The sequence below is a fragment of the Cimex lectularius genome, unplaced genomic scaffold (genome assembly GCF_000648675.2).
Source record: "Cimex lectularius strain Harlan isolate CLEC.00 unplaced genomic scaffold, Clec_2.1 scaffold159, whole genome shotgun sequence".
Classification (NCBI taxonomy): Eukaryota; Metazoa; Arthropoda; class Insecta; order Hemiptera; family Cimicidae; genus Cimex; species Cimex lectularius.
Window position 1 is genome coordinate 1212560 of NW_019392864.1, and position 24403 is coordinate 1236962.

A 24403-nucleotide genomic window follows, 5' to 3' on the forward strand; every position below is an offset into this window, starting at 1 on the left:
CTTGCCCTTCTCGCGGGCCCGTTGCGGCCGTGGTCCGGTAGATCTCGCTTTGTCACCCGATACGTCGCGTCGTTACGAACATACTATATTATTGTTTTCTCAAGGCGAAGTCCATTACCGGCAAAATAACCGTTGTAGAAAGACCTTGCGTAAAATTGACGTAAGCCTTTTAAAAAAAATCGCCTTTTCCCAAATCATTATTTGCATCATTTTATTATTTTATTCTCCTGACTTCGCATATGTATTTATGCCTCCTGGATCAATTTTCGATTCCTTTTTTGTTATTCTTTTTCGGTTGTTGACTTTTTATATTTCTTGGGTTTCTTTTCAGTAACTAGATAACCATCAATCAATTTTCATAAATTTTATTGATTGATCAATAAAAAGAAAATGAGTTTGAAGGTGTCTACTTCCTGAAAAGAAACCCAAGAAATTTCCGATGAAGTTTATCAAGTCTACTAACTTTTTGCGCATTATGTATATACGAGCCGTGAGGTAATGAAGTTGAGCGGATTTGAACTATCCAAGTCTAGTTGATTTTAGTTGTACGAATTACAAAACCAGTGATGAATTTTTATTTTGATATCTTGTAAATATATGTGTTTCATATGTTACTTCGGTTTTAAAGAATACCTTATTTTACAACTCTTGTTTTATATTAATTATTAATACCCCCTTCGGCCCTCTATTTATTTTGTAGCTGAAAGGCGTTAGCGACTTGTAAATTTGAACCTCGAAACTTTTGTGGATTTGAGTTAGAAAGATTTGTTGATTTGAACTGCCAAAATCTTATGGAGTCGGAGCCCTACTCAAATCTTATCGGGTTGAACCACTAGACGTGTGTGAATTTGTGAATTTGTGCTAGAAAGACTTGTGGATTTGTACGACTAAAGTTTTGTGGATTTGAATCACCAAAATCTTCTGGAGTTGGGGACCTTCTCAAATCTTCTCGGGTTGGACCGCTAGAGTTGTGTGAATTTGAGGTAGAAAGATTTGTGGATTTGTAGGACTAAAGTTTTGTGGATTTGAACCACCAAAATCTATCGAAGTCGGAGCCCTTCTCAAATTTTCTCGGGTTGGACCGCTAGACTTGTGTGGATTTGAGCTACAAAAATCTTACGGATTTGAATCACCAAAATCTTCTCGGGTTGGACCTCTAGATTTGTGTGAATTTGTGCTAGAAAGATTTGTGGATTTGTAGGACTAAAGTTTTGTGGATTTGAACCACCAAAATCTTCTGATGTCGGAACCCTACTCAAATCTTATCGGGTTGAACCTCTAGACGTGTGTGAATTTGTGAATTTGAGCTAGAATGACTTGTGGATTTGTACGACTAAAGTTTTGTGGATTTCGACCACCAAAATCTTCTGGAGTTGGGGACCTTCTCAAATCTTCTCGGGTTTAACTGCTAGACTTGTCGGATTTGAGCTACAAAAATCTTACGGGTTTGAAACACCAAAATCTTCTGGAGTTGGAGACCTTCTCAAATCTTTTCGGTTTGGAGCGCTAGATTTGTGTGATTGTGCTAGAAAGACTTGTGGATTTGTACAACTAACGTTTTGTGGATTTCAACCACCAAAATCTTCTGAAGTGAGAGCCCTACTCAAATCTTCTCGGGTACGACCGCTAGATTTGTGTGAATTTGAGCTACAAAAATCTTACGGGTTTGAATCACCAAAATCTTCTGGAGTTGGAGCCCTTCTCAAATCTTGTCGGGTTGGACCGCTAGATTTGTGTGAATTTGTGCTAGAAAGACTTGTGGATTTGTACGACTAAAGTTTTGTGGATTTCAACCAAAATCTTCTGGATTTGGAGCCCTACTCAAATTTTGCCCGCTTGAACCGCTAGACGGTGTGGATTTGAGCACATAAGTCTTGTTGATCAGTATGACTAAACTAGTTCGGATTGAAACAATTAATAGATTGTAGAGTTGACTAAAGTTTCTCTATTTGAGTAAGTGTGGATTTTTGTCAAATAATTAACAACGGACTTACCTTGGGCGTCAGCCTGACTTAGCTAAACAGCTCTCGGCCAAAACCTTGAGTTGGGGTAAATACAACAATAATAATAATAAAAACTATTTAATATATATAATAAAAACTACTAAATAAATTATTTTATTTCCAAAAACTTCAATTTCGAATCACAATTGTGCGTTTTCCGTCGTGTTCACATGGGTTGCAGGATTTGGGGTCACACCTAGAAAGAAGGAACGAGTTACGAATTTTCATTGATTTTAGGTTTTAAGATTTGTATCTATTTTAAAAGCGAAAGCAGAAGTTAAAAAATAAAAAGGCAAAAAACTGAAAAACAAAAAGTATATATGTATATTTTTGATACTAGAGTACAAAACAAACTGTATAACTAGCGAGGACATTTTTTTATACTGTAAAGCGAAAAATGTGTAAAGGGTGAGAAAGGCACGCAAGGACAAACACAAGGAAATATGATAAAGGCGGTTTTTTATAGGCTAGAGGAGGATGAAGAGGATGAGGGATAGGACAGCGAGGATGAAGGCGAATGCTGTGAGGAGGTCGACACCAATGAGCTGATGCAGACACGCCATGCAATAGGCAAAAACAACGAGGCTACCTTGCTGCTTCTCGTCTTCGCTTTCCGCTTCCATTGCCGCGAGGTCGATTGGGCTCGAGGTGAGGAGGGTGGGCGTCCGCTCGATCGTCTCGCCCGCCCTCGGTAAAGGGGATGAAGAGGTTGACGGCAGGTCAGACTGCATCTTTTGGCAGATCTCGTTCAATTCATCCCACCTGCTGTCGTCCCGAGCGTCCTGTTTCGTGGGCCATCTCTGTTTGCTCGGGGTGAGGCGTTCTTCGATGGGTAAAAGCTCGTCGTCCGGCTGAGAGTGCCAGGCTTCGGAAGGATCTTTAAAAGGAGGCCACCTCGGTTTGGCCGGACTTAGCCTTTCACAATCCTTACCGGGTGAGGAAGAGTTCCAGGGCTTTTTTTCAGAAATATCTTTCTCTTTGACAGAAGACCATCTGAGTTTTATCGGGCTGAGATGGCCTTCGGACAAGAAACTCTCTTTGCCGGGAGAAGAAGACAGCCAATGCTTTCCTTCAGAGATGTCTTTCTCTTTGACAGAAGACCACCTAGTTTTGACGGGACTTAGCCTTTCGCATTCTTTATTAGGTGTGGAAGCGTGCCAGGACTTATCCTCAGAAACGTCTCTGTTTTTGAGCGAGGACCACCTACTTTTAACAGGGCTGAGACGATCTTCTTGAAATAAACACTCCTTGCCGGGTGGAGAAGAATGCCAGGGCATGTCCTCGGAAGGATCTTTGTCTTTGAGGGAGGACCACCTCGGCCTGGGGCTCAGTCTTTCTCTGTACCTTTCGTCGAGGCTCTTTGCCGTCTGCCAGTGCTTGGGGCCGCTCCTTTCTCCGTTGAAGCCAGTCCACGGCCTCGGCGCTTGCACCCAGAGAGGGTCTTCCACCCTGGGCATCGGACTCAGCCGCTCCAGGGATCTCCTCGGGCTCGTATCCCTGTGTTTGGGCGAAGGCGTCTGCCGCATGTAGGCCCCGACGGAAGGGGAGTCGAAACTAGGGCTCGACCCGTGTTGGCCGTGATAGGATGCGCTCTTCCCTTTGTAGCTCTCCCACGGCCTATCCCTCGGTTTCGAACCCCCGTGGAAGTAATAATTTCTCGGTTTGTCCATAAAAACCGGCTCTTCCTTGTACCTCCTGAAATTTGGACTCGGTGGTTTGTTCGATACGCCTAGCAGAGGGTTTTTTAGTATCGAACAATCGGCGGCAGAAAACGCTTTCACAAACTTGGGCCTACCATTATAATCAGAATGATTGTTGTTGGAACCTTTGTTGTAGTCGTCGCATGTCGAGCAGCCAAAATCAGAATCTAGATTTTTGGTCAGTTCTTTCAGCAGATCCGCCATGCTCCTAGAATATAATGCGTCCGTTCTAGATTTGGACAGTTGTTCTTCTAATTCCAAGCTGGTGGCCCGCGCTTCGTCTTCCAGCTCTTTGAGGAGGTCTGTTTCACTTGGGGCATATTCGACCTCAAAGAACCGTTTCCTGAGTTCGTCGTTGTCGATCCTGGCTTGCCTTTTGTTTCTTTTCCTCATGTCTAAGACCCTCTGTGCCAGCCTCATCTCCTCGGGGATGTCGGAATAACTGTGCGACCTCCCTTCAATGTTGTTGTTTACCGCGTTGAAATTGTTGTTGTTTTTGAGAATGACGTTACTCAGGTTGGCTGAGAAGCTGCGAACAGCTTTTTTCTTTCTTAGCTCTTGGCTGTCTTTTCTCAAATTCCTAAACGCCAAATCGTCTCTGACCAGGTCGGGAGTGTCGGGGGGTCTGTATTCCCGGTTAGGCTGGGCGTGGAGATAGTCGCTGTTCGGCGCGGTGGATATCGGCCCTAATGGTATCCCGAAGGGCGGCTGAGGGTCTACTATTTTCAGGGTGTTGTTTGTGTGGCTGATGCTCCTGTAGACGACGTCGTCGAACGTGACGTCGGGCTCGTTTGTCGGCGTCTGAGATAACTGGGGCGTCAGCGGGGGCGGCGACAACGTGGGTGAGACCAAAAGGTAGCTGCCCGTCCGAGACATGATATCCCTGACGTCCTGACAACTCGGTTCTCTTCGGTTCAGCCTCCTGTACGCCATATCGTCCGTCACCAGGGGTTCACCGACGTCTTCCTGCGGCTCTTGGAGATCCTCCAACTTCTTGTATATCGCTTCGAGTTCGTTCAGAGCTTCCTCGAGATTCGCCTGCCGTCTCTTGTCCTCGAGAGTGGGAAGCCTCTTCGGAGGCGCTGGAGGCTTCTTCTCCTCTACCTCCAAATCGACCCAGTCTTTTGGTATGACAGGGTCGCTGCCGTGGTGTACCAAGCCGTTGTACCTCGGCTTGCCCCTGTGGCTCACTGGAGTCGTGTATACCGGAGGATGATACTTGGGTAATTCCATTTTTCTAGGGGGTGGGGCCGGGATATCGTGCGCGCTCGCCCTTTGCCTGACTTTCGGGCTAGCCGCTGGACTAGGAGTGGCCGACCTGGTCTTCGCCCTGTACTTCGTGTCGTAATCGTTGCTCTCCTGATACACAACGCTGGCGGACCAGAGCCTCCTATTGTGTCGCTCCGTTCTGGCGGCCCTAGACCTCCTTGGGAAAGACCCTCCAGAAGGGATGGACGATGTGTAGCTACTGCCCTCGTCCGAGCTACTGTCTTTCAGCTGCTCCCTGCTCGCCTCGACCTTGGCTTTTATCCGCTTTTTGACCGTCTGGCTAGTGTTGTTCCTCACGTTTTCCAAACTGCGCCCCCTGATCTCCTTGATCCCCGGGTTTATCAGAAACGAATTGGTGACGTCCTTGCTCCCGCGGTCGTGCTTTTTCCGCCGGCTGAGGAACCCCTTCTTTTTGCTGTCCTCTTCGTCGTCCGACGAACTGTCCGAGACTTTACGGACCCTGCGTTTAAACAGATCGCCCCACCATTTCTTCTTCTTTCCTTTCTCCTCCTCCGCATAAACTTGCGGCATCGTATCTGTAAGAAAGACAAAACGTTAATCGAAACTTCAAAAATTACTCACTTATTGGACACCCCGGTCCGAAAGAGCGGTTACACTGCCAAAATACCGAGTTATGACTATTTCTGTCTATTTATTCTACCGGGCTGACATTACTCGTGGTAGCATTCAGAATTTCAATGTCGCCTAACTTTTATAAAACCCCACAACCTGTTCGAGTGATCTATTTCAACTTTCCATTTGAAAATACCGCAGATGTGAGACAATTTCCTATTTACACATAATCGCAAAAATAACACGATAAGGTTATCTCCTAAGGCCATTTTTTTTTCAGAAGGAATGTTTTCCTTGAAAAATGTATACTATAATATCAAAGATAAAATTATTATTTGAATTTTTATGGGAATGCAATCAATGCAGTTTATCTGATGAAGGTTTAGAGTCGATTTGAATAAAAAGTCAAGATCATACCGCTTAGACGCCTGCTGAGAGATCTGACGAAGGCAGATCCGCTTAGAGTTTGCATGTCGAGCTACACCTGAATACTGGCCACCCCAGGGGTGGCGGATGGCAGAGGGTGGAGGGTGGAGAACGGAGGGCGTCCCACCCCCGTGTTACGTTAACGGTAGGACAATGCGATGCCGTTCATGTCAACGGTACCTCCTGACAGCCTTTCGACCTACATTGATAAGGACGCCCGTGAAAAGTTGCCGGCCTCGTGTGTCCTCCCGGGCCAAGAAACATTGACAACTTGGGAAAGACGGTCGCGATGTACCTAGCCGATCGTTATCCGATTTCCCTTTCTTGTTGCGGTCTTACTTTTCTTATTTATTGAGCGACCGATCACCGCCACTGTGGAATACATGGAAAATACGTTCGACTGACCCAAATGGTAACTGGAGCCGAATGCCCGACTAAAAACAATCCTGGGGCAGCGGAGAGCCCAATTATCCTCATCCGCCGGGTAGACGGCCAGATTCCAGGGTTCATTTTTAGCCCGGGAGACGCAGGAACTCGCTGCATCCACTATTTTTATGACTCCTGGATCCTTGAGATCGTGACAGTACTCCGCTTTCATTGCATTCACCATTACCCGAATCTGAACGAATTCGAAATTAACGCGTCATGATTATCAAACAATACAAAAAAAAGACACAAAGCGTTTAAAATGGAATTATCGGATAAATGTGAGTGTGCCAGAATTAGTAGGATGAATAAAAAAAGAAATAATCTAACAAGTAAATGAGATATATCGGGAACCAAATTGAAAATAGAAGGGAGAAGGGACTGAGAAAGAAAGAGAGATTGATTGAAATAATTTATTTATCCACGTACAATTAGGTCTCGTGGATCTACCTTTCTAATAATTAACGCAGATAAAACGCGGAGAGTGGCAAAAAGATAAAAAAATGAATACAGAAGAGAGAGAGACAGAAACAGACAGACAGAAATCACGTTTAAAACAATCAGAAATGAACTATACTGTCGGTGTGTATGAGAGAGGGAGCGATAGAGATAGAGAGATAATTAGATAGATATATAAAGAGAGAGAGAGAGAGAGAGAATAATATTGTTAATAGGAGTGAACTATTTTTTTAATCCGTCCCGGAGGACCAAAACATTTGAAATTGACAGATGGATAAAATACAACAAATAGATAAAATAGAGAGATAAAATATATATTGATGTATGTATTATAGAGAGGGAGAGAGAGAAATAATAAACTGATGATTACTTTAAAATAAGTCGAAAGCTTGTCAGTTTCATAATTTATTTATTAACAGAACATTTTCTACATCATGACGTCAGTGCTCTTCAGTTATTAATTAATTAATTAATTAGGAATTAATAAATCAATATGTAAATACACAGACAGATGAGAAATAAAATAAAGTATAAATGATTTGATAATGAGATAATTTTTCAGATAATCCTTGCCCGGAGACAGACAGACAGAAATTACGTTTAAAACAATCAGAAATGAACTATAGTGTCTGTGTGTATGAGAGAGGGAGCGATAGAGAAAGAGCGAGAGAGATAAAGAGAAAGAGATAAAAAGAGAGAGAAAGAAAGAGAGAGAATAAATGCTAATAGGAGTGAACAATTTTTTTAATCCGCCCCGGAGGACCAAACTATTTGGAATTAATAAATCAATATGTAAATACACAGACAGATGAGAAATAAAATAGAGTATAAATGATTTGATAATGAGATAATTTTTCAAATCCTTGCCCGGAAACAGACAGACAGAAATAACGTTTAAAACAATCAGAAATGAACTAAAGGGTCTGTGTGTATGAGAGAGGGAGCAATAGAGAAATAGAGATAAATAGATAGATAGAGAGAGAAAGAGAGAAAGAAATGAGAGAAATGTTAATAGGAGTGAACTATTTTACTAATCCGTCCCGGAGGACCAAACTATTTGGAATTAATAAATTAATATGGAAATACACAGACAGATGAGAAATAAGTCAGATGAGAAATAATATAAAGTATAAATGATTTGATAATGAGATAATTTTTCAAATCCTTGCCCGGAGACAGACAGACAGACACAAATTACGTTTAAACAATCAGAAATGAACTATAGTGTCTTTGTGTATGAGAGAGGGAGCGATAGAGATAGAGAGATAATTAGATAGATAGATAAAGAGAGAGAGAAAGAGAAAGAGAGAGAGAGAGAGAGAGAGAGAGAGAGAGAAAAGAGAGAAATGTTAATAGGAGTGAACTATTTTTTTTTCAATCCGTCCCGGAGGACCAAACTATTTGGAATTAATAAATCAATATGTAAATACACAGACAGATGAGAAATAAGACAGCTGAGAAATAAAATAGAGTATAAATTATTTGATAATGAGATAATTTTTCAAATCCTTGCCCGGAGACAGGCAGACAGACAGACAGAAATAACGTTTAAAACAATCAGAAATGAACAAAAGGGTCTGTGTGTATGAGAGAGGGAGCAATAGAGAAATAGAGATAAATAGATAGATAGAGAGAGAAAGAGAGAAAGAGAAGAGAGAAATGTTAATAGGAGTGAACTATTTTACTAATCCGTCCCGGAGGACCAAACTATTTGGAATTAATACATCAATATGTAAATATACAGACAGATGAGAAATAAAATAGAGTATAAATGATTTGACAATTTTTCAAATCCTTGGCCGGAGACAGACAGACAGACAGACAGAAATTACGTTTAAAACAATCAGAAATGAACTATAGTGTTTGTGTGTATGAGAGAGGGAGCGATAGAGATAGAAAGATAATTAGATAGATAGATAAAGAGAGAGATAAAGAGAGAGAGAGAGAGAGAGAGAGAGAGAGAGAAAGAGAAGAGAGAAATGTTAATAGGAGTGAACTATTTTTTTTAATCCGTCCCGGAGGACCAAACTATTTGTAATTCATCAATCAATATGTACAGAAAGATGAGAAATAAAATAGATAGATAGATAAATAGATAGATAGAAAGAGATAGATAGAGAGAGAGAGAGAGAGAGAGAGAGAGAGAGTGAGAGAGGGAGAGAGAGAGAGTGAGAATGAGATGGAGAAAGAAGATTCGTTCCAAACAATCAGAAATAATCATAAATGACTTATTGTGTCTCTGTATGTGGTATTTTTCCCCTTTTCAGATAGCAGGCTATTCACAACCATTACTGTACAATTCGTAAAAGAACATAAACCATTATAAATAATGAAAAACAACGAAGAACCGAGTTAACACCTGTAATTAACAAACAATAGGAATTTAGTTTTTTGTACATATGAAATGAATATCAACATCAACAAATTGATTGATGACAGGTCGAAGTTAAGTTTATTAATAAAACTTTGAAAGTCTTTGCAATATTTACCAATCGAGTCTATCAGTTGTAGCGGCCATGGGTCTCTGTTTTAGACTACTTTCTTCACAAGTTGGGATCGTTTGACTCGTGCAGTGCACAAACGAATATCAAATGTGTGTGTGTGTGTGAGAAAGAGAGAGAGAGAGAGAGTGAGAAAGAAGGAAATAGTGGTGAGAGAGAAAGTATTTATGGAGAAAGGGATGGAGATTTTTCCCGGTCGTGATTGTTGTCAATTTGTAAAATTTCCACGGGTTTTCCTTGAGATACGAGCAGGCTATCGCAATGTCACCCGTTATCGTCCGACCGTCGACCTTTGAACCATTGAATCCGACGTCCGATTACGTCGGTTTTAAAACGTTAATCTAGGTCGAAAGATATTTTCAACAGACAACAATAAAAAACAAACCCAAATGACAACCCTGTCGAACTCTTCCTATATTGAAAAATTTCAATAACTACGATTCGATGGGTGAAAATCTTAAATCGTTTTGTTATAAAGGTGCGTAATAAGGCATAAATTTTAATACAATCGGATTGACATTGTTAGAATGAGATTTGGGTGAAAGTTTTTGAATCATTTTGTGTCAGCTTTATCTTGTCGTGTCTCAACACATACATGCAAAACTCTGAGCACTTTTTTTTTCAAGCCAATAGTCTTTTTGGGAATTTACGCCGTATCTTCCAAAATCGACTGTAGTTTACAAACGCAAAATTGGCCTGCGTTAGCGGACAAAAAACATCAAATCTGCATGCGATCCGCGGATCGAAGGTGTGCCGAGTCGATCAGAAAAGTCACGTCCATGCTTGAAATGAAACATCGTCCAAAAACAAAACAAATTTAAAAAAAATCAAAGTAAATCACACTTGGCTATTGTCAGTAACTCAAAGTCTGAAACTCGCCGGTTGCCGAGTCGATGAACTTTTCGGACTCACGCGCAGTTTCAACAACATCAACATTTGTACATTTCATCGGAAATAAAACAACCGTTGAGGTTTCTCAGCACGCGCGCCGCTCACCGATGTTAAGAATGAAACGATAAACAAGAGTTTAAAAAAACACGTACGCACAAGCGGCTGAACTCAGTCAAATTAACGCACGAATCCTTTGTCCCTCACTATATTTATGGCCACTTCTATAGTCCAAAACGATTAACTTTAGCATAAAATGGTCTTATATAACCTCCAAATTAATTTTAGCTAGGAATCGCGTGGTAGTATCACATTTAACACAACTTTATCATGTAGCTGGGAAATGACAATAACTTTGTTATTTTAAATAAGAATCCCATATTTTATTGTTCAATTCGTTTCTAGAGCTTATTTTATGTCACTTTTACTGAAAGGAACTTTCTGCTGGTGATAGATGAATTAAAGTATTCGTAATTTCAATCTCCAGGTTGTGTTGAGAGTGAATGTATTTATTAGCGTGAATGTATTAAGTGAGATGGCCGATGGCGGAATATCGAGTACCCCATTGACCCTTCGTTATGTTAGTTGTACGACATGTGTAAAGGTTGTGTTGAGAGTGAATGTATTTATTAGCGTGAATGTTTTACGTAAGAGGGCCGATAGCGGAATATCCAGTACCCCATCGACCCTCAATTAAGTCAGTTGTATAATATGTGTAAAGGTTGTTTTGCGAGTACATGTATTTATTAGCGCGACTAGGCCATTTGAGTGGGCCGATGGTGGAATATCGAGTACCCCATCGACACTCAATTGGGTGAGTTGTACAACATGTGTAAATGTTGTGTTGAGAGTGAATGTATTTATTAGCGTGAATGTATTACGTGGGTGATCCCCAAGTCTGCCGGCAGTCTATTGTAAACAGCAAAAGCTGGACTGCGAGAAGGGACTCCCTATATTCTATAAAGGAGAAGGAGAACTCAGGAGAGCATCAGAGACAGCGATATGGTATACAGATGGCTCCAAAACAAACGAAGGAACCGAATCGGGCTTTTTCTGTACAAACCCAAATCATGAGCACTCAAACTTATTAGGGAAGTACCTTTTGTCTTTCAAGCAGAAATACATGACATCAGAAGAAGCGTGAGGGGGTATGCTTTTTGTAGTAACAAGATGGACCCACTTTGTTTGTCCACTTGACGCAAAAGACATCGTGAATATATCAATGCCCCATTCTGCGATTATTCATCCCTTGACATGGAGGAATAGTTCATTAAAAAGATTGGTTGGTTATTATAACAACTGTGCCACTTTTCCTGATAAATATATCGATGCTTTAAAGCTCGACTTGGAGGACCAAACTATTTGGAATTAATAAATCAATATGTAGGTTGATATTGAGATGAAAAATAAAATAAAGTGTAAATAATTTTGTAGTGGGATATAATTTTTCAAAGAGAGAAAAAAAATAAATGTTAATGGGAGCAAACTATTTTTTCAATCCGGCCCGGAGGACCAAACTATTTGGAATTAATAAACCAATATGTAGGTTGATAATCAGATGAAAAATAAAATAAATTGTAAATAATTTGGTAGTGGGTATAATTTTTCAAAGAGAGAGAGAGAGAGAGAGAGAGAGAGAGAGAGAGAGAGATAAAGATAGAGAGAGAGTGCTAAATAAAGATAAATAAAAAAATAGACAGCTAGATAGATATTTAGTCTGAGAAAGTAAGAAAACTCGTGGGTTGGTGAAAAAAGTATACAGGAGAGAATAAATATAGAACAAGTCAGAAAGCGAGTGAGGTAAGAAAAAAGAATGAGAGAGAGAAGTAGAGGGTGTGAGAAAGAGAAAGAAGGAAAATGGAATAGAGTAAGAGGGACAAAGATACAAACAGAGAGAGAGAGAGAGAGAGATATAGAGGTAGATAGATAGATAGATAGACTGATAGATAGATGGAGAGAGAGAGAGAGAGAGAGAGAGAGAGACAGGCAGACAGACAGACAGACAGACAGAGACAAAGAGACAAACAGAGAGAGAGAGAGAGAGAGAGAAAGAAGCAGAGTATGTGAGAAAGAGAAAGAAGAGAAAATGAATCAAGAGAGAGGAGAGAATATCGCACTCCCAAAAGAAAAGTAACATCGAAAAAAAGACAATTTTACAAAAGAGTCAAATGAAACTACTTTTTTTTGCTTATGTATTACATGCTCGTTCATAACGTTCAAATGTGACTCCGGAACAACATAAAATCCTTCACTAAACAAGAAAAAAAACTGACGTAATTCGACATTTGCCACTTAAATACTCACACCGATGCTTTAAAGCTCGACACAACATTAAGATATGCCACTTTTCGTGAATGGTGACAGTGCGTTTCCGCCAAAAGTGGAACATAGTGATGCCTAGCAGCTAGTCCACCTACAGTTGTTTCATGTTTCCGGTAACATTCACCCGAATACTTTAAAAAAACCTAAATAATCCTGTTTTTATAATTTTTCAAAGAGAGAGTGAGAGAGAGAGAAAGAGAGAGAGGGAGGGAGGGAGAGAGAGAAAAAAAATAAATGTTAATGGGAGCGAACTATTTTCTCAATCCGGCCCGGAGGACCAAACTATTTGGAATTTATAAATCAATATGCAGGTTGATAGTAAGATGAAAAATAAAATAAAGTGTATAAAGTGTAAATAATTTTGTAGTGGGATATAATTTTTCAAAGAGAGAGAGAGAGAGAGGGAGAGAGAGAGAGAGAGAGAGAGAGAGAGAGAGAGAAAGAGAGAGAGCGAGGGAGGGAGGGAGGGAGGGAGGGAGAGAGAGAGAGAAAAAATACATGTTAATGGGAGCGAACTATTTTCTCAATCCGGCCCGGAGGACCGAACTATTTGGAATTAATAAATCAATATGTAGGTTGATAGATGAAAAATAAAATAAAGTGTAAATAATTTGGTAGTGGGTATAATTTTTCAAAGAGAGAGAGAGAGAGAGAGCTAAATAAAGATAAATAAAAAATAGACAGCTAGATAGATATACAGTCTGAGAAAGTAAGAAAACTCGTTGGTTGGTGAAAAAAGTATACAGGAGAGAATAAATATAGAATAAGTTAGAAAGCGAGTGAGATAAGAAAAAAGAATGTGAGAGAGAGAAGCAGTGGGTGTGAGAAAGAGAAAGAAGGAAAATGGAAATGAGTTGGGGAGAGAGCGTAACAAAATAGGAGAAAGAAGAGAAAATAAAGCAAGAGAGAGGAGAGAATATCGCACACCCAAAAGAAAAGTGAGTATTAAGTACATGCTCTTCATAACGAGACAATGTGACTCCGGTACAGAAAAAAATCCTTCACTAAACAAGAAAAAGAAACTGACGTAATTCGAAATTTGCCACTTAGATACTCACACCGATGCTTTAAAGCTCGACACAAAATTAAGATATCCCACTTTTCGAGAATGGTGACAGTGCGTTTCCGCCAAAAGTGGAACATAGTGATGCCTAGCAGCTAGTCCACCTACAGTTGTTTCATGTTTCCGNCATAGTGATGCCTAGCAGCTAGTCCACCTACAGTTGTGTCATTTTTCTAGTAACTAAAACTAAATAATCCGGTTTTTATAATTTTCCGACTTGGGTCTCTTTTCTTGTGGGTAACTTCGGTCACCGGTGTTTGATTTGGTTACATTTGGCACATTAACGATATCCAATAACCTAATAAGTCAACTAAGGTCCCCGATAAGCACTATGCGCTTAAGAGGAAAAGAATCGAGTCGCATTTTTTTTACAAGCCCTCATTTTCAACAGCCGAGTGTGATTGGACACGTACCATTTTGTAAAGCCGTTTTAAATCACATTCTCACGTATACTCTGATATTGATTATTCGATTAAAAAAAAAGCGATAATATTGGCTTATGTGTGTTTTAACAATAATGGACATTATATTCTGTAATAGTTTGTTTTGAAACAATACTGAGCTGTCATCAGTGTAGTTTATGGGGAGGTTATTTTTTGTTTTGTTTCGTTTATTTTAGGATTTTTTTCGGTTAATTTAAAATATTTGAGTCGACTGGGCGGGTAAAAGTTGGATTTCAACAGAAGCGGGATGGTTAAAATTAGAAGGTAGGGTCAATTAATTATGGCTTTACCTTTGGTATATCCGGCGGTCCTTGGGCAAAATAAAAAGTTTATTGTTTAAATTTACAAAAAAAATAATAAAAACGACCGAAAAGCAAATCCAATCGAAAATTTATTGTAAAAGTTTGGCTTAGTAGCCGGTCGGCGATAGACTGGCCCGTCGGACCGACCGGGGCTCTACGATCTCAGAATAGAACCCACGGCTTAACTGAGTCACGGATCTGAAATACGACTTCGCCGAGGATGTTTACCTGTTTCTACCAGATGGAGAAAGAGAAGACGTTCAACTTCTTATTAGAACTTTGACGCCGGGCCAGATATAAGGCCGACATCCGCGAAGGTTGAAAATATGTAAAAGGCAAAAACAGCAAGGTCAAGGAAATCCCTGCGAGACCGAAACATGAAAGTGCGAAGAATGGATGACCGACCATAGTTGATACATTTGCATGAATGAATGAAAAAGTACTTTATTAGATGAACAAACGAGAGTAAAAGAAAAAAAATTGTACATAACCAAAAAGCAACGGCAATGGTTATCAACCGTATGCCGGAGTCGGACTATAAATTTTTAATAAACAAGGAACACATTTCTTCTTAAGGAATAAACAAAAGAAAGAGAAAAAAAACTATATAAGTAAACTAAAATGGGACCGCGGTAGCCGAGTGGTTAGCATGAGAGACTCTCACGCCGCGGTCGTGGGTTCGATTCCCACCGTCGCCTCTGGCCCTTTTTTCCCGATAACCTCCAATTTGAACAATTGGTACAAGAATTCGTACCATGGCTAATATGCAAGATCATAAGGCCAATAAAATAAAAAAATAAATAAATAAATAAAAGTAAAAAAACAAGCATTTTCCTGTAGTTCCAGGCTTCCATCGCAAATTTTACCAGATTTAAAGACTCGGGGTTATTTAATATGCCGTGCTAAAACTGAGCATTCTGCTAGAAAATGAAAACAATCTTCTCGAGCCTGCCTGTTGCAGAGAGAGCACCTATCGGAACTATTGACTCTTGTGGGGTTATAATTAAGGTACAGTAACTCGCACCTAATTTTGAAAAACCAGCGAGCTAGCGGAATGGACGGCATTTTAGAATTTTGCGCTATGTTCAAGAAAGGCTGACTGATATTAAGGTCCTAACAGCAAAAACCTAGAAGAATTTTGAGCATGAAGGAGACATTTCACTCTGTGAGAAGTGCGGATATTGTTAATCAACTTTGAGTGTAAAAGTGGCCACTCTTTGAAATTGTCCAGGGAAAAATTGTCATTCAGCTGAAATTGTTGAGCCAAGTTATTCCAGGAAGAGAACCATGACATTTTGGATCATATGATTTCCAGCGCTGTATTCTTAAGAAGGCGGCAGTTAGGAAGGTTTAGAACCCTGCAGACATAGGAAGTATGTAAATATATATATATANTACATTCATTCCAACAGAGTAAAATATAAACAACATACAATACTAACATAAAAGTCTGGGCACATTCACTCCCCCAGAGTACTCGATATTCCTCGGGGCGGGGCCGAAACCCACTCCATTCGCGCTAATAACTTACTTTTACTCTCCAGACGTCACACACTCACCCCAGAGTACTCGATATTCCTCGGGGCGGGGCCGAAACCCACTCCATTCGCGCTAATAACTTACTTTTTCTCTCCAGACGTCACACACGCACCCCAGAGTACTCGATATTCCTCGGGGCGAGGCCGAAACCCACTCCTCCTCATTATATAATCTGCAAATAGGATCATTGTTAAATATGCCCATGTTATGTAGATGTCTATCACTCCTCAGGAAACAATCTTCACAACTTCCTATAAAGTCTCAACGGACTAGAAAGGAGAGGAAGAACACAGGAGAGCATCAGGTACAATGATATGGTACACAGATGGCTCCAAAACAAATGAAGGAACCGGATCAGGCGTTTTCTGAACAAGCCCAAAAACATGAGCAATCAAACTCATTAGGGAAGTATACTTCGGTCTTTCAAGCAGAAATACATGCCATCAATGCTTGTACCCTGGAAAATCTTAAAAGAGGTTACACTTAAAAAAATCCTCATAAGATCAGATAGCCAAGCAGCCATTAAAGCATTTATTATGTAAAAGAATCACATCAAAATTAGTCAGTCCGAAATCTCCAAAACCTGGGGAAACACAACAACCTGATGATACCTAGGGTGCCAGGGCACAGGGGAATTTTAGGTAACGAGAAAGCAGACAGGCGGGCCAGAAGAGGATCTGCAAGATCATAAATAGGCCCCGAAACTATTCTACTACTACTACGCTACTATTGTAGCGGCGACAGTCAATGACCTGATACTTCTAAGAAGAAGGATTGAGTCTATTGCACTGACCTAAGGAACTAGGAAGATAAAATAAGCCAGAAGGCTGCAGTGCCTGAGGAGTGCAAACCCCGCTTCCTAGTATCCTTCCTCACCATACCATACCATACCTATCACTCCTCTGAGTATGACCTTCAACTACAGCTTCAGCTGCAACTGCATGAGTTTGCCAGCCTTGGTGAGGTGTATTTTAGCATAAGTTTACAGTATCTAGCGGCCCTAGAGTTTAACCACTTCTACTTTTGTTTTATTTGGATCCATTCTGTGATGGAGGATTCTGTATATGTTTTTGTTATGTCAAGGTCGCGGCCTATGATGGTCCTTTGGCCAGTGTGTCTGCTTCCCAAATCATTTATACTCTATTTTATTTTTGTCTCTCTATCAATCTACATATTAATTTATTAATTCCAAACAGTTTGGTCCTCCGGGCCGGCTTAAAAAAATAGTTCATTCCTATTAACATTTATTCACTCTCTCTCTCTCTCTCTCTCTCTCTCTCTCTCTCTCTCTCTCTCTCTCTCTCTCTGACTGATTTTTTTACTTTGAAAGTGCAGATAGTAAAATCTTAATCGTAAAAGTTTCGTTGACGACCTATGCGTTTAAAGGCGATTAGCGTTTGTTTTGAGTTGGCATTGAATTCAATTGATGCTCTCTTGTATGTTTTTTTTTTTGCCACTACGTGCCAATGATGCGCTGACCGATGTCAAAATATTCAGTGAAAAGCTCTGACAAACGAATTAAGGGATGAATAGAAAAGAATAAAAAATTAAAAATCGTATTTTCTTTTTTGACGGCCATGCGACCATCCCAGGAATGAGGGGACAAGGTAATAATTTTTACATGTAAGAATTGAATGCAAATTGATCAATTCTACCGGCAAGGACGACGGTTTGAAGTCCTTGGCCGAATCCTTTATCCGGAATTGTACGAGGCCCCGACGAAATTCGGATATCATTGATGGGTCAGCACGTTCTCGCTTTTTATATGCAGGCCCAGGATGGCATGATTGACGGTATGATGACGGACTTATCCTTTCGAAATTAAAAGTAAGAGATAAGGGAGACAGAGAGAGGGGAAAAGAGAGAGTTATTCAGAGACTTTTCCTACAATTATGTAGAAATAGGTTGGGTTTTGTAAGTATTTCGGTTTTTCACCAAGTTGGTCTTTTTTACATCAGGGATGCGGTCATAAAGAAGAGAGTATAGTAATTTTTCGCTAAACTTTCTACCTTTACTTAGTCTTCTTCAAGCTGCAGACAGGTACATTAAAATTAGGCGTACAACGAATAGACTAAGCCAAAAAATCAACTCATTACATTGTTACAAAAATGGTTAACATAAAACATTATAAAACAAAACCTATTTTACATTGTTCATAATCCTCTAGTGGGTCGTAAATCGTTTAACTTTTTTTTTACAAAATATATGTCAACTTTAAACTTGAAAGTGTGACTAGATTGTTTTAAATTTAAAAAAATAAGGAAGGTAATATGTGGTGACTTGATCAACGCAACATATCACCATTAAAAAGTGGGCTAAATCAGGCCGCTCTGTCTGATCATAGTGCACCAAGTGGCAGTTTTTTCATGGAATGGAGTACATAATATTTGATAGTTTTTTTGGAGGATCCTTTGAGTTTTGAAAACAGTGTGTTTCCAATTTTATTATTAAATTTAAAAACTTGGCATATATTCCAAAATTGCATTAATTTTCTTAGATGCTATTAATCGGAGCAAATCTCTTTTATGGTTAATGTTGTACATTTTACATTCTTATAAATCAACTTGCTAATAAGATCAGTTTATTTATTTTCATTTTATCTATTTTCAGAACAGCAAAATCTCACTGGAACTCTCAACACGACACACGCAAGAATGGCACAATTACACAGAAGACAAACACTTTGAGCCCTGAAGATGATCTCAATAAAGATCGAAACGTTGGCACGATAAAGAAAATGTTTTTCTGAAACCTACATCACACCAGACCGCATCTCACGATTTCTAAATAAATATCGATTAACGGTCACTAATCACCACACATTTTCTTTATCGTGCCAACGTTTCGATCTTTATTGATATCATCTTCAGGGGCTTCAACTCAGTAATTCTAATCAGAGTATAAATACTTTGAATATAAAAAATATATTTTGCATTATATAAATTCATTTTTCCACATCCTAAATGTATTTGTTAAATGTAAACAATATTTGTAAATCCCATGCCCTGAAGATGATCTCAATAAAGATCGAAACGTTGGCACGATAAAAAAAATGATTCTCTGAAACCTACATCACACCAGACCGCATCTCACGATTTCTGAATAATTATTTTCAGAAAAGAGTGTTGCGATGAAAAATGCAATATTCTGTGTGCTGGGTGGTTGGTGCGAGATATTAATGATCCATCATCCCTTCTACTGACCAAAAGATCCAAGAAAGGTTCACCCCCAGACTCTAACTCGTGAGTAAATTGTAATGAGGGGTGATAAGAATTAAAAGCAATAAGAATTGATAATTATGAATTAAATTTAATAAGGAATTTTTTCCTTGTGTTCTCAAAAGTAGTTATGTACACTGCCCATAAAAAAAACCGACCACGAAAAAACGGCCAGATTTGGAAATGCACATTTTCACAGCCTTTTAAGTCACAGACCGGCGTTTTATCTCATTTTTTAGAAAATTTCATGCTAAACAACATGGCTTTTTCAATGTTTTAGCGTCATGAGTAAATGCAAAAATTCCGGAATACGTTAATTTTTGCATTTTTTACGAAATTTTCAAATTGATGTTTGAATCAATCACCCTCAATCAAGTAAGAATTGTCGTTTCCCGGTTCACTTTTTTGAAAAAGTACTCGGAGCAAAAGTCGTAGAGCGTAAAATTTGCGTCAATATGACCACCTCAGAAATCGTGAGATGCGGTCTGGTGGGATGTAGGTTTCAGAAAAACATTTTCTTTATCGTGCCAACGTTTCGATCTTTATTGAGATCATCTTCAGGGCCTGGGATTTACAAACATACGTAAATATANTTCAGTTTTTTTACAATGCTTTCACCGAAGGAAAGTAAATCCTGACCCTGGGTTCGAATCCCGCTCGTGACGCTAATTTTTCATCTCAACCAAAAACCTTAGATAAAAAGAATAATTAATTAAATATATTATGGTACAACATTTAATTTTCTGACAATTATATATATATATAAAGTCAGATTCAGTAATTTTAAGCAAATTTAATCGTCAGAAAATTAAATATTGTATCATTAATATATTCAATTAATTATTCCGATTAATTATTCTTTTTATCTAAGATTTTTGGTTGAGAGAAAAAATAATCGTCTCGAACGGGATTCGAACCCACGACGTTCGTCTAGTCCGGGGGGGATCGAAGTCACGATAGCTCAAGTGGCTAGAGCTGCGGCGTATTTAGCCCAAGGTCGTGGGTTCGAATCCCGCTCGTGACACTGACTTTTTTATCTCAACCAATACCTTATATAAAAATTAATTAATTAAAAGAAGTTATTTTGTTAATCGGACTACATATACATTTGTACTTGGGAAAACCGAAAAGTAATTAAATAAAACGCAGCAATAGTCTCAATTCTGAACTGTTTATGATGAGGTCATGGTCATGATGAGGTAGCTCACTTTTTAACTAATTTAATGTTAAATTTAAAATTGAAACAATTTTTTTTTGTGGAAGTCGATCGATTTGCCTTATTTCATTTTTTGTTTATAATGGTTTCAAAGAAGGAAAATAAATATCCAAGACGGCAGGGAGTGAGAGGAGGATTAAATCGAAGAAAATTGAAAGGCCCGGTGGCCCTTCGCTACCTTTTTGGCTAATTGGAAAAGGGTTATTTGTTTTGTTAGGAGGGTTTTTCTGTTGTGTATAAATTTTCAAAAAAAAACTCACGTCGTCATGTCGAAATGCTGAAACGTTCGTCGAGGTGTTGGCGTCGACTGAGCCTTGTGGGGCTCGCGGGGACGTTGCGCAATCGCGAAAAACCGCCGAGAGATAAATTAAAGGACGTCGGTCGAAAATTATTTTCAATTTCGCCTCCCCACCTTTTACGAGGACGCTGTCGTTGGCTAAACAGTCGATCCATTGTTTAAATATTTGTACGCCGGAGGGTTACTCATCGGGCAGATAAGGGACGCCTGGGAGTTCGGATTTTTCTGTAAAACTGGTCAAATAAACTGCACCACAAAAAAAAAATACAAATTCAGCATATTCAAAAATATTTACTTAATACAATAATTAGTTTGTAAATTTCAAATAAGTGTAAAAAAAATACTATATTTCGTGGTCCGATTGACAAAATAACTTATTTCAATTAATTAATCTTTATATAAGGTATTGATTGAAATAAAAAAGTCAGTGTCACGAGCGGGATTCGAACTCAAGACCTTCGGCTAAATACGCCGCTGCTCTTCCACTTGACCTATCGTTCTATTCGGCGTATTGAGACGAAGGTCGTGGGTTCGAATCCCGCTCGTGACACTAACTTTTTTATTTCAACTAATACCTTACATACAAAGATTAATTTATGTTTATTTTGAATTAAAAATGTTTTTGCTGAGCTTTCTGAGATATATTTTCTCCCTCCTCAGAACTTGGTAACTCTTATTAACTATTAAAATTTAACACTTAGATTTTTGTCTAGCCTCAAACACACTTTAAAATGTTTTCATAAATAATCTCAATCACGATGATTTTTAAAAGTTTTGATTTAAAAAATGTAATAAACACGATAAATAAAGCATTTTTGTTATTAAGTTTTTATTATTATTGTGTTATTATTTTTGTTATTTATTTCTTCTTCCTCAGGGCATGAGGAATCTTATTAATTATTAAAATTTAACATTTAGGCTTTCGTCTTATCAACTGAGTCAAATATAAAATATTCTTTAGAAAAAGTAATAAACTTTGTTACAATAAAAAGTTTAAAATTCGTGGACCAATCAGACAAGCATTTATGTGGTACCTTTTTTCCCTTTTTTTCAACCAAGCTGAATATCACGCGGAAGTTCAGCTCTTACCAGTGAACATCTCGACGATGATAAATGTAAACAATATTTGTAAATCCCATGCCCTGAAGATGATCTCAATAAAGATCGAAACGTTGGCACGATAAAAAAAAAAATGTTTCTCTGAAACCTACATCACACCAGACCGCATCTCACGATTTCTGAATAATTATTTTCAGAAAAGAGTGTTGCGATGAAAAATGCAATATTCTATGTGCTGGGTGGCTGGTGCCAGATATGAATGATCCATCATCCCTTCTACTGACCAAAAGATCCAAGAAAGGTTCACCCCGAGACTCTAACTCATGAGTAAATTGTAATGAGGGGTGATAAGAATTAAAAGCAATAAGAATTGATAATTATGAATTAAATTTAATAAGGAATTTTTTCCTTGTGTACACAAAAGTAGTTATGTACACTGCCCATAAAAAAAACCGACCACGAAAAAAACGGCCAAATTTGGAAATGCACATTTTCACAGCCTTTTAAGTCACAGACCGGCGTTTTATCTCATTTTTTAGAAAATTTCATGCTAAACAACATGGCTTTTTCAATGTTTTAGCGTCATGAGTAAATACAAAAATTCCGGAATACGTTAATTTTTGCATTTTTTACGAAATTTTCAAATTGATGTTTGAATCAATCACCCTCAATCAAGTAAGAATTGTCGTTTCCCGGTTCTCTTATTTGAAAAAGTACTCGGAGCAAAAGTCGTAGAGCGTAAAATTTGCGTCAATATGACCACCTCAGAAATCGTGAGATGCGGTCTGGTGGGATGTAGGTTTCAGAAAAACATTTTCTTTATCGTGCCAACGTTTCGATCTTTATTGAGATCATCTTCAGGGCCTGGGATTTACAAACATACGTAAATATGACCGTTCAAAATGTATACATTCTCGAAAATTGGGAGAGAGAGAGAGAGAGAGAGAGAGAGAGAGAGAGAGAGAGAGAGATTTTCTCAATTTGAAGTTTTCATAAAAAGTGCAAAATTTAACCTGTTCCGGAATTTTTGAATTTACTGATGAATGACTGACTGAAGCTAGGAAAACATTTAAAGAAGACATCTTGTTCCACGTACAATTTTCTAAAAAAAATGCTCAAGTCTGTGACTTAAAAAGCTGTGAAAATACGCATTTCCAAATTTGGCCATTTTTTCTGCAAAAACTAGGTGATCGGTTTTTTTTGGAAAGTGTAATTCTGGTTTTTGAAATTGGAAATAAAAGTAATATTTGTAATTATAAACCAATTTGCATACAACAATCATAAGTAAAGTTTTTGAAAGTATCATAATAAATTTTTTCAACCCAATGTTTAACATTATTATTTTAAATTATTATTCTTATTATTTAAAGTTATTATTCCAAATCAACATGGTTTTCATTCGCAAACATCTATATTAACCAACAACTTACTAATATCTCGACGATGATCGCTTAGTTTTCAAGGGACACGGACATTGGGCGGAAACAGTAATGAAGGAATATTATGTTTTCTGTCCCAGTTTTCTCTCCATCCACCAGGTGGAAGTTTTCGAGTTTATCGAACAGCTGTACAGCTCTACACTCAACGCGACATTGCCAGAAGAAGGTCGTTCGGGAGTAGATCAACTGTCGTGTGGTTTGAAATTTCTTTGGACGCAAAAAGATAGTTACAATGCAGAAATCTACATGACAGAAATTCATGAGGAATTTGTTCTGCCATTTGGTCCCTTTATTGGCGAACAATTTTTGCTTATGCATGACCGACTGTCGCCACCAGTGTTATGCAGTGCCTTTGTCACCATTTGATCCTAAGAAACCCAGCCAGTATTCCTGATTTGAACTCAATTGAGTACTTTTGGGACGAGCTCAGACGTTGGGTAAAACAAAAAAATCACCCCCCTACACCCTTAGCTGGGCTGAAAGCTACGATAGTTGAGATTTGGAATGAAACTTCTCAAGAATTGGTTAATAACTTAATTATGAGCATGCAGAGAATTTTAGAGTGTGTAATAAGAGCAAGAGGAAGGTAATTCACCCTATTAAAAATTGTTAACTTTGTTTTATAATGTATTATGTTCACACACAAAAGTGATTTTTTTAAATTAATTTTTTGTTATTTCAAAGGTATTTTTATTGTCCCACTAACCATAGGTTTTAATAAATACCTCAAGTATAAAACATATCGTTGTTAAGAATATTGAAAAGGCAAGTACATAAAAAATACCAAAATTTCAAAGTGCGCCACTTTTTTTGTGGAGCAGTGTATACAGGGTGTCCTTTAAGATGGCCCAGATGAATTTCTCAAACCTATGGCACTATCAAAAAAAGAAAAAATACGTGTTTACTATTTTTTAGTCTAGTTTCAAATTTTTACCTTTTTTAAGAGAGAAAAATTAAACAGGGTACTAAATTACATTATATTATTATATAAAACAATCTGTCTTCTTTAAATAGAATCTATAATAATTTGTTACATCTTACTACCAGCTTTACTTCCTTTGCTGAAGTTGTCNGGCCCAGCTGAATTTATCTTCAACCAAAGAGGCAATCAATTAAAAAATAATAATAATACGTGTTTACTATTCTTTAATCTAGTTCGAATTTTTTTAACCTTTTTTGGAGAAACATTATGCAGGATACGTCGTTCAGTTCAACTTCAAAAATTCCAATTCCTATACATCCTTCCAAATCATTTTATC

At 38.4% G+C, this 24403-nt stretch overlaps 1 protein-coding gene across 6 annotated transcripts in view; it reads right to left on the minus strand.

Moving 5' to 3' along the window:
* Window positions 1-2089: 2089 nt before the first annotated feature.
* LOC106663169 overlaps window positions 2090-24403 on the minus strand; it is a 52783-nt gene continuing 30469 nt past the window's right edge. The window contains exons 2-3 of one of the 6 annotated variants that reach the window (XM_014387796.2): window positions 2593-5508; window positions 2090-2199 (exon numbers count right to left, since the gene is read on the minus strand). In XM_014387796.2, coding sequence (XP_014243282.1) covers window positions 2144-2199; window positions 2593-5503 — 2967 coding nt within the window. In that variant the 5' untranslated portion in view covers window positions 5504-5508 and the 3' untranslated portion in view covers window positions 2090-2143. Of the gene's footprint in view, window positions 2200-2302; window positions 5509-5600; window positions 5705-9345; window positions 9578-14363; window positions 14466-20608; window positions 20718-24403 lie in introns of those variants that run through there. The other 5 variants (XM_014387793.2, XM_014387794.2, XM_014387795.2 and 2 more) reach the window with 5 other exon arrangements.